General features: G+C 40.6%; 1 protein-coding gene across 1 annotated transcript; it reads left to right on the top strand.

Annotated features, from left to right (window-relative positions):
- Positions 1-978: 978 nt before the first annotated feature.
- unc50 (unc-50 homolog (C. elegans)) lies at positions 979-5,391 on the top strand. Its single transcript, XM_084051387.1, has 6 exons — positions 979-1,084; positions 3,077-3,383; positions 3,778-3,898; positions 4,075-4,214; positions 4,430-4,537; positions 4,757-5,391. The coding sequence occupies exons 2-6, from the start codon at positions 3,116-3,118 to the stop codon at positions 4,891-4,893; spliced, it is 774 nt and encodes a 257-aa protein (XP_083907513.1). The 5' UTR covers positions 979-1,084; positions 3,077-3,115; the 3' UTR covers positions 4,894-5,391.
- The last annotated feature ends 6,512 nt before the right edge of the window (positions 5,392-11,903 follow it).

Below are 11,903 nucleotides of genomic sequence, written 5' to 3'. Positions count from 1 at the left end.
TGGGACGTGCACCCTACAACTCTCGTAGATTGAAGACGTCAGAATCGTAAATACGTCTACGAGGGTTGTAAACTACAGCTAGCACAAGATATTTATGAAAATATTTGAGAACCATTAGTTTAAATGTTTGTTTGTTTTTTGAACAACAATGTACACTTGTTTAGAAACAATCCCCAAAAAACTGCAACGCCACAACTAACAATATTTACAAGCAACTTTACAGAAAAAGAACCCCAAAGTCGCTTATAATAAGCGGACTTGGCAACCCTGAACTGCACACATACGTACTTCCGGTAAAGCTCCGATGATAATAATAAACCATAGTAATAAACCTGTTATTATTTAATCCATGTGATACACCTGTTATTATTTGATTTTTTAAATCTACTACATTACATTACATCTCAGAGGCAAATATTGTACTTTTACTCCACTACAATAATTTAAAAACGTTATTAGTTACTTTGTAGATTTGGATTATTATTACAAAACATATATTAACCACTTCATACATGATTTCGGCCATTTGAAAATAGCAGAGCTTGTAGATCTGCTATTTTCAAAAGATTGTATACATTTGGAACCTGTGAAATGGGACATTGTGCATAATGGATACAATTACTTTTGTAGCCCTAGAATGTCTGTGATCTTACATACATTTCATGTATTCCAAATGTTTGGAATACATGAAATGTATGTAAGATCACAGACATTCTAGGGCTATTACTTTTGGTACTTCTTTACGTATATTTTGATACCAATACTTTTGTTCTTTTACTCAAGTGAATTTTGAATTCTGGACTTCTACTTGTAACAGATTATTTCTACATTGCAGTATTGGTACGCTTTACTTAAGTACAAAATGTGAGTACTTTTAGTAAAAGTCTTTTACTACCACCGGGTACACGAATAATTGATCAGAGACTTCAACTCCCATGATGCCCCGCGACGATGTTACCGGAAGTTGCTACGTGTTCAGTTTATGACAGTTTCAGGAAGCGTTTTCGACACTCTCAGACGTCAACAACAAGAAGAACAACAAGCAACTGCTTAGTTTCTCCAGTGAAAGAGTTCAACCGAACAGGTATAGTAGACCTGTTATTAAATAATAATATTATTAATTATTATTAGTATTATTGGAATACAATTTGACTGCGTTCTCTCCATGTTCTGCTCAGCAACTACAAGCTAGACTGACTGGCTAGGCCTGGTAACAAAGCTACAGCATCAAGCTAATGACGTTAGCTACTAGCTAAGTGTTAGAGTGTTTATAAATCGGACATTGCATGCAACGTTATGTGATGCATTCCTCCAGTGGTGGAAGAAGTACCCAGTCCCAGATATATTACTTAAGTGAAAGTAGTAATACCACAATGTAGAAATGATCTGTTACAAGTTGAAGGCCTGTGTTCAAAATGTTACTTGAGTAAAAGTACAAAGGTATTGGCATCAAAATATACTTAAAGTACCAAAAGTAAAGGTACTAAACTATTTGAAAATAGCAGACCTATAATCTATTTTCAAATAGCCTATGTATAAAATAGGGCTGAATGCATGTTTTATGATATAATGATTTATATCTGCAACTAGTAACTCAAGTTTTCAAATAGTTGTAGTGGAGTAAAAGTACAATATTTGCCTCTGAGAGGTAGTGGAGTAAAAGTATTGAAAATTGGAAATACTCCAAAAGTAAAAATAACTCAAAATTGTACTTAAGTACTGTACTTGAGTATGTACTCAACTTGAGTATGTACTCAAGTACACCACTGTCCAAAAGCTGTATTCTTTCACTTGTTCGTGTACACTTAGGCTTGACAATAATCCCTGTCATTTGTTGTCTGTCCCAAACAGCGACAAGACAACTATGTCACTGCCTTGTCAGATTCTGATTTGACTTGGAAACAGTTTAAATAGAGTTGAAGTGGTTAATGTATGTTTTGTAATAATAATCAAAATCTTCAAAGTAACTAGTAACTAAAGTTTTCAAATAATTTTAGTGCAGTAAAAGAACAATATTTGTCTCTGAGATGTAGTTGGGTAGAAGTACAAGTATAGAAAATTGGAAATACTCCAGTAAAGTAAAAGTACCCCAAAATTGTACTTAAGTACGGTACTTGAGTACGTGTACTTTGTTACTTTCCACCACTGACTTTGTGCAATGGAAATCAGTCTCTTAGGGCACGGCCACACCAAACTATGGCTGCCCTCTGATAAACTCTTTTGCAGCCAGCGCATTCTAAAAAACAGAGTAGCTTGCAGCGCATTCTGTCCCAATAACCAGTGACGCATCTGTCACTCACTTTCAGGACCCTCCCCGTAGTCTGCACTCTGCTGTTGCTCAATTGCCAACTCCTGAGTCTTGGGAAGGTCCGCCTTCGACTCACCCAATTGGACAGAGGGGGAAAAGCAGAATTTGTCTCAAACATTTATCTGCTTCAACTAGATAAGGCATATAAAGCGCATAAACGCAAGGTGTGCGCGACACGTGGAAAGATGCGTAAGACCATCAAACCACGCCATTCACATTGAAAAGCACTGGCAGATTCCGCCCCATAGGTAGGATCAAAGTGCCCTTACAGCAGACTATTGGGGTGAAGTATTGGAAAGGAAAATCTTGTACAACAAACTATTGGGACAAAGTTTTTCCATTTTGGCAGTTTCTTACTGCAAACTATGATGAATTATGGGAATTAAAGTCATAGCAATTAAGCGATTTCAAACTCCTACAAAGAGTTGATTAGAACGCCATAGTGTAAACACATATAACCATAGCTAAATCATCTCATATGGCATGAGATAAAATACTTCAATCATTTCAGATTGCTTCAGGATGTAATGAGGATGAACATAGAACATTTCAACCTTTAGGTCAACCAGGTCAAATTCCTAGTTCTAAGTAATGTCAACAAACTACTATAACTTTCCTTCTGGAACTTCCTGTATTTCCACAGAAAATGAGGCAGCGTAGAGCAGGGGTTAAGCTAGTCTAGGATTAAGCTTACAAACAAATAAGAATGGTTTATTTGACCAGGTTTTCTTCCCCTTTCTTTCCATGTCCTCCCTTCCATCACCCCAGCACACACCAACCAGTTCTTCTCAGCTGGTTTCCGGCGCCATGTTGCCAACCACCTCAGCACAGGGCAATGGTGTCCCGGGTTCCAGGGACGCAGCGCGTCACACGGCGGGTGCCAAGCGCTACAAGTATCTCCGACGGCTGCTGCATTTTAAAGCGATGGACTTTGACTTTGCCGTGTGGCAGATGTTGTACCTATTCACCTCGCCACAGAGGGTCTACCGCAACTTCCACTACAGGAAACAGACCAAGGACCAGTGGGCCAGAGATGACCCAGCATTCCTGGTGTTGCTCAGCATCTGGCTGTGTGGTCTGTCTATGTCTATTATGCGTTCTATTTCATCAAGCCCATTAACCCATAATATATATCAAATCTTATTCTATTGCATAATGGGGATACTTTAGAGTTGTCATATGCATTTATCTTGCAGACTCCTGTAATTTAGTTCATGAATCCATCAGCCACTGTTAAGATTTTGTAAGAGGTGTATGTGGTTGTTTTTGATCGATACGCGAGGTAGACGCACTCAGACGGGTACGCACATGCATGTCTATGCATGTGCGGGCGCTCCACCTCACCCCTGGATTTATCCATTATTTTCCTTTCTCTCACCCTCTGTCTTCCTGTTGCAGTATTAGTCAAAGTCTTACATCTGCTTTTGGAGATGGCATTCATTAATCATTCTGTTTGTCCTCCTATGCAGTGTCAACAATAGGGTTTGGCCTGGTGTTAGACATGGGGTTTGTGGAGACTCTGAAGCTGTTGCTGTGGGTGGTATTTATCGACTGTATTGGAGTCGGCCTTCTCATATCAACCATCATGTGGTGAGTACACGGTACAATGACTGTTTTCCAGGTCTTCTTGACATGATGGGTGATGGCATCAGAACACTGATGATAATAATAAGTAATAACATAAGCTTTTATTTATAAAACTGTGACGTCAGTCACCACAGGTCGTGATCTTAAGTATTTAGTGTTATTGATTTATCCTCTTTCAGGTTTGTCACGAACAAGTACCTGTTGAAACATCCCACCAGAGACTATGATGTGGAGTGGGGCTATGCATTTGATGTCCACCTCAATGCCTTCTACCCTCTCCTTGTCATCCTCCACTTCCTACAGCTCTTCTTCATAAACCGTAAGTACCTCTGTGTCTCACAAATTACATCTTTGATTGTCCCATGTTATCCTATTTCCATTTATGTGTTTTAAAATGTTTGACACTCTTTTTTTGTTATTTTATGAAATCTGGTTTTAAGAGTGTACTAGTTTAATGGGTCATCAGCAGAGAAGATGTCCAAATATGGTGCTATTTGCAGTACTTATTGCCTCCTGTTCTGCCCTCTGTTTCAGATATCGTGGTGATAAACTCAGACTGGTTCCTGGGTTACTTTGTAGGGAACACCATGTGGCTGATAGCCATCGGCTATTACCTCTACATCACCTTCTTAGGGTACAATGGTGAGAACCCACCCCAATTTCTAACACTTTGGTCTCGGGTTTTGGGGTAAAAGAAAAATAAAGAACAAAGAGTACAGGCATCGAAAAATGCCAGGGAGCCAATTTGTGTTGTTGATATGAAGAATCATAGCCAAGATGGACAGTAAAATGATCTTAATCTGCTGCTGTCTCTCCTTCACCTCTTTTCTTCTTCTCCCATCCTATTCATTTTTCCTACAGCACTACCATTCCTGAATAACACAGTGGTGCTGTTGTATCCATTTGCTCTCCTGGTCCTGGTCTACATTCTGTCCATCTCACTGGGTTGGAATTTCACGCGTGGCCTTTGCTGGTTCTATAAATACAGAGTCCAGTAGGCCACCAGATCGGCAGATCGCACGCGGGACATGGCTCGGCACTCCCCAGCTGACTCTCAGACAGGTTGCCGGATGCGAAGGTTTGTTCCGACAGACCCCAATGTCAACATCTGTTCGATTAGTAGCTAACTCCTGGTCTGAGTAAACCTGGGTTGACTTTCAGTAAACGGTGGACTGATTAGACTGCTGATTGATAGTCTATTACGCGTTTGACCGGTTCACTGCACGTTGGCTCTCTGTTTACTGTTAATCGACTCATTGCTGATCCCTGGTTGACTATTCAAATTGAGCTGGAGCTCAGTGGACAATGGAGTTGGGACTGGTTGCAGAAACAAGGGATGTAAAGTATGAAGATCCAGCCACGATTATTCTTTTTTTGTACAAGTTGTAAATAGTGTTAGGCTGGTTACGGCGTTAATATATACGAAAATCACTCTGAAGTGGAAAAGCTTGCCGTTATTTCTTTTGGTTTTTATTAAAAACAAAAACACAAAAAAATCTTTGAATCCTGCTTGTTGAAGAGAGAAAGAGAACGAGGGAAGAGAAAATGGTTGACTTGCTTTGGAGCATTTCTGTCCTCTTCAAATGTACATTCCATTCACTTTCATTAAAAAAAGGTTTTAACTGAAGCCAGAGTCACCTCAAGAAATGTAACATTTTCTCTCTGTTGTCACTCCTGTAGCAGGTAAAGTGAGAACAGTGACTGATGTAACTTCAATGCGAAGTAGCCATGTGTGTGATGTTTGATACATGTGATACATTCAGTAAGACTTAAGCCTGCTGCTGAAGCAAGGGTGTAACCGGGGTATAGACAGTCCAAATGTCTGGGTTCTCGGTGTATGAATACTGGTAGCACAGTTTGGGTAACAAAAAACAGATGTCATTATTTCACCAGAGAACAATGACTGACCTTGAGGATCCTTTTCATTTGATACACACAAGATTTTGGATCAATACATATGCTTGTGGAGCGGTGCGCGTGAGCAGGGTCATTTGTCATCTCGCCCAATGCGTGAGAGTTGGCGGCTCTGCAGTTAACTGAAACTATATTGCCTTCTCAAGCTAACTTGACCTATTTAGGTATCTGGTTACTTACTGTCTGAAGAGACAGGGTTTAATAATGGCGTGACTGATGCGAAGCTCAGACTTCATGTGACCAGTCTGTGACGTCCGTCATCTATGATGTATGACTCCATATTTGGGCAAAGTTTCAAACTGATCTGACTAATATGCGATTCCATTCTTTAAATATAAAAAAAATATTTTTTTTAAAAAGGTGTGGGGGGTATGTACTTCCTTTGCCTACTGGCAGTGTGCATAAGACATGTGGCCCTGTTTCGTCCAGCGGTTTCTGAGATTAGCCCCAGACAAACAGTAGTCGGTTGTTATATAATTTATAAATTGAAGGATGTGTGCAGGATGTTTATGTGCAAGCAATTTGTAGGAATGGCACATTGCATATTGTGTGAATACTTATATCTGTTTGAGACATGAAAGAACCCCTCTGTAGGATGATTTGTCACTTCTGACTTCTCAGCAGGTTTTTTTATGGGTTCATGAAGTTAATGGATAGTGAACGAATGTAGTCCGTTCAAATCAGTGGATTATAGCCTTATAAGCCTGACTGATGTACAGTATGCTTAATAACTTGATAATACGGAGGTGAGTGGGGAAATTACCATGTGCAAAGTTAAGTGGTGTGCGTATTACACTATTGTGGTACACAAATATTTTCCCAAAGTTGGCAGGGTCTTGGAATGGTTTCATTCCTTTTCGTGGAATAAATGAATTTGTGTTGCATCCTATTTCAGTGCGTCCATCAGCATGGTTTTGAACTTGTCCAGATCCACCTTCCTCATGACGGAGGCCTTGTTTCTTCTGAAGCAGGTCAAAATAGTCCAGCACCATCATACCTCGGGTGTAGGTCCCAATCAGTTCCGCTGTTACTGCAACCTGACAGATGGGAAGGATTTCAGTTCAGTCACAAGACGTCAGCATACCCCAAGTCACAGGGCTAGAAGAGCGCTTACGCACTTGAACCTTATATACTTTGTTGACCACGGTCCCTCAGGGGTCTATACCTGGTCCCTTTTTCCCCTCTACACCAAATGTCTTTGGCGAAAATAGCCGATATACAAGCTCTGTAGATCTGCTATTTTTGCCAAATGTTTACATCAAATCTTTTGCCTGTTACCACATGCCCATAATTGAGACAGTAGAGTATAAGTGGTTAATTAACAAGTCTAAAAGCCCCACAAGCAGTCGATTGACAGTTCTAACCTTAGAACTCTAACATTTGTGTCACCAAAATGATGTACAGAAAATTCTATTACATGGCAATCCAGCCAGTTTTCAAGATCCTTTGAGGTCCGCTGCTAGCAGAGCTAAAGACCTCACTTCAGTATGAAATGTGGACATCTTGAGGCAGAGCTATCACTGTCGGCACAAGAGCAGGAGGAGGGGAAAAGTTTTAAAATGTACACAATAGAAGACATTATTGTGTACATTTTCATATCAAGGACCCCCAAATGTTTTAGCTGCAGACCCCTATCTGAAAAGATGCTAGGGACCCTCATAAGAGAAGATGTGTTGTTGAATCTTTTCTTTTTCAAATTGTATTTATTCACAGTGCAAACATTATGACAGCTCAAGTGTTGAAGCCCCATGCACACCCTTTTCCATTTTGAGTTGCCCAACAGACAAACAAAACGCAAAACATAGCATTCCACAAGTGTACAAAGCAGTGGGCTGAGGTTGAGGATGGTGGCCTCCCACCATTAGTATAGACCAGGAGCCCAATATCACAAATAAGAAAGTACGAGTTGTTAAATCTTTCAAGATTTTTCCAAATGTTTTGAAAATAGCTTGTATACAAGCTCACAACATGTCTCAATGTGACATTAGCTTGTAGATTGGCTTGTAGATTGGCTATCTTTGAATAGATAAGTATACAATAGGGTTAAAGTGGTTAAACCTTTACCCATTTTTCTGGGGACCCCCTCAAGGACCCCACTTTGAGATCAGCCCCACTCACACACACAAAGGTGATCTCACCTGTTCCTTTCTTTGTCACAAAAGTGTTGTCTATAGCCGCAGCTATGGCATAGGAGTCACGGGGTGAAACCGACTCCTGCACACATCTCCTTCTGGTAGCTCTCCGTCACCTGAAGGAACACGACAGCACACAGCCCAGCACATGTCACAAAGTGACACATACTGGACAGTACATACTGCTAAACTGCCTTCAACATCGAAGACTGGCATTGGAAATGTATACTTATTGATGATAAGGGTCAAATTTGAAAAAAAACAGCTGTTGAACTACAATGATTATCAGCTCAAAGTGAAGAAAAATGTGTACCCAGATTCATGTTGATGCATTGGGCTCTATCATCTAGCCTGGGACCAGATGAATCTGCGAGTGCAAAAAAGAATTGCACTCTGCGATTCGCAGTGATATAGTCTGGCTACGTGAGGCTATGTCACACCCATTTCCAAGATGTACCAGCACAAATAGGTACCAATACCGTCATATTACAGTTCACAGTATTATCATGCTCCTACCTTCATGGTGTGCTTGAAAATCTTCTTCATGAAATGAGCCTTTTCAGTGTCTTGAAATAAAATAAATGGTAAATGGTGCAATTATATAGGGCTTTACATAGATTGTGCATCTCACACACACACACACACACACACACACACACACACACACACACACACACACACACACACACACACACACACACACACACACACACACACACACACACACACACACACACACACACACACACACACACTTCGTTAAAAAAAAAAACATGTCAAAAAACACTGTCTGGATTTATGGAATTTGTTGTGCACCTTCATACTCCCAGGAGGATGAACAAGACGGTTTTGGTGACCCTATAGCCTTTTCTCTAGCACCACCCTGAGGCCAAAATCTCCAAGAATCCACTAGGTTTCTTTTTCACACACACTGTGGTTGATATCATTCAGAGAGACAGAAATAAATACTCAAAGGCAGATGAGTATTATAGTAATAAAGTTGAAGACATTTAGACAAGTGAAAGCACTGCAGCATCCCAGCTTAAGCTGAATTTGTAAGTCTTTGGGCACAACATTTTGTAACCACTAATAACAGACTAAAATAATATCCCTGATGTCACATTGGCACTTCCAGGAACATTCCTTTGGCAGTGTACACATCATTCAACATTCAATTCAAATAATTCAATTATTAATACTTGTATTTTCGCCCCCACAAATCTGATTTGATGTATAAGTTCACAATGCATCACATCATGATGGATTGTGAGCTTGTAGATGTAGACCTGCTTAAAAAAAATTAAATGTAATTTTTAAACTCTAACCCTGGCTGCCAGGGTTAATATGGTTAATATTCGAAAGGGTAACAGGACAGGTGGGCACCAAAACCATCTAAGCACTAGGGACAACTGGGCACCAAAACCATCTAAGCACTAGGGACAACTGGGCACCAAAACCATCTAACCACTAGGGACAACTGGGCACCAAAACCATCTAAGCACTGGGGACAACTGGGCACCAAAACCATCTAAGCACTAGGGACAACTGGGCACCAAAGCCATCTGGGCACCTGGACCAGTGGGCACTTAGGGGTGGAGATAACTAGGCACCTGGATGAGTGGGCACCTGAAGAGGTGAGCACCGCACCAAAACCATCTGGGCACTAGGGACATGTGGGCACCTGGATTAGGATTTGTGTCCACAAGTGCTTTTTTTTTTTTTTACTTTACATAGGCTTTGTTGTTGGTAAGTGATATTTAACCCACTACTCTTTAAACCCGCAACACAACAACAAGGTCAAAAGTACAATATAAGAGTTTATTTGCCAAAATAGTACTGAGGTCAAAAGTACATTATCACAGAGTTTCAAAGTACATATATATATACACATGTATAAGAGTGTATTTTCCAAAATAGAAGTACTGTTAAAAAAAATAGAACAAATTGGGAAAATGGTAAAATACCAAAAATAATTAAGGATACCAAACAATTGTCAAATGATCAATGTTAAGATAGAGGAAAACATAGCTAAACAGTACACTATAAAATGATAGAAAAACATATAGTAGCCTACTGTTAAAAAAATCACACCCTGTGTGAAGAGAGTGGTGCCTTTGATGAGCCCCGTATTGATGTTGTCATCAATGTTTGTTTATTGGACACACACCCGGACACACGGACACACAGACAAAGTCAGATATAGGAGTGGTTGGCACCACTCAAAAATAGAACAGTACACTAAAATGATAGAACAAAATAGAGATAAATAGTAGTCTACTGTTAAAAAAATCACACCCTGTGTGAAGGTAGCGGCGCCTTTGATACATTTTATCATCGATATGTGTTTATAATGTGTTTATAGCCACGTGCCACGTGAAGCTTGACCAATCACTTTGTTGACGGGTCTGACCAATCAGAACGTTGACGGGTCTGACCAATCAGCACGTTGACGGTGAACACGGACAAAGTCAGGTATAGAGCAGGATAGCGCCTCTAAAAATGACGGGTCTGACCAATCAGAACGTTGACGGGTCTGACCAATCAGAACGTTGACGGGTCTGACCAATCAGAATGTTGACGGTGAACAAGGACAAAGTCAGGTATAGAGCAGGATCCGCTCCGCCTCTAAAAATGACGGGTCTGACCAATCAGAACGTTGACGGGTCTGACCAATCAGAACGTTGACGGGTCTGACCAATCAGAACGTTGACAGTGAACACGGACAAAGTCAGGTATAGAGCAGGATCCGCTCTATACCTAAAGGTATAGAGCGGCTAGCGCCGCTAAAAATTGATACAAATGAGTAGCCTATACTGTATAATGTATAAGCCTACTGTACTTTTGACCTCAGTACTATTTTGGCAAATAAACTCTTATATTGTTCTTTTGACATCGTTGTTGTGTTGTGTTTGGGGGTTTAAAGAACAGTGGGTTAAATCTTACCAACAACAAAGCAGCATGCTATGTAACGTTAAAAAACACTTATGGACACAAATCCTAATTCAAGTGCCCAGTTATCTCCACCCCTAAGTGCTCACTCGTACAACTTGTAACTTGTACAGCGTCGATGCAACGCGTTGTGAGCTTGTAGATCTGCTATTTTCTAAAGATTTTATATTTTATACATGATATGATACCTTCTGAAACGTGACATTCTGCATAATGAGTACTTTTACTTTTGGTACTTTAAGTACATTTTGATGGCAATACTTTTGTACTTTTACTCAAGTAAATTCTGAATTGATCTGCATTGATCTGGTGGTCATCATAAAAGTAGCTCTCTGGGTAACCTTTTGTGTTGTGTGTGACGTCAGACCAGAGCACCGATCAGCCTTATATAATATGTTGAAGGACATTATATGGCACATTAGTGTTGTACAGAGAAAGAGACAGTACCGAGACAGAGGAAGCAGAGACACATAAGAGACAGAGAGGCAAGATAGAGAGAGACAGATGTTTTGCTGGACAGTGACCAAGGAGAAGTCAGGGCCAGCGGGTGTTGGTCATGCTGCTGTAGCCGTCAAACACAAGCTCTACTGCTTTGAAGTGTACGGTGACATGGAAACCTGCATGGACGACATGGTTCACATTGATGTGCACGTTTTCAACACAGTGTCTTTAAGCTGGATGCGGTTGCCTCCAGGGACACGTGGAAAAGGAGAACGTCCCTCTAGGGTTCACTACACAGCTGTGCTGATAGGAGATGTCATCTACATCTGCTATGGCTGGGTTGATCGTAATTCAAATACATGTGGCAATATTCTTTATGCATTTGATGTCAACACCCACAGATTGTTCAAACCCAAGGTTCCTGGGACTGTTCCAGAGGCGTACTTCCACTCAGCCTTTGTTTTGGGGAAGGCCATGTATATCTATGACAATGATCACACGTTGTACAAGTTGGACACCACCACAATGGTTTGGTCTTATATTAAAACCAGAGGAACCTCACCGCCTAGTAG

Source organism: Gymnoscopelus microlampas (genome assembly GCF_963454915.1).
Source record: "Gymnoscopelus microlampas genome assembly, chromosome: 24".
Lineage (NCBI taxonomy): Eukaryota > Metazoa > Chordata > Actinopteri > Myctophiformes > Myctophidae > Gymnoscopelus > Gymnoscopelus microlampas.
The sequence above is the reverse complement of the archived record's forward strand: the minus strand, read 5'-3'. Positions and strand labels throughout refer to the sequence as shown.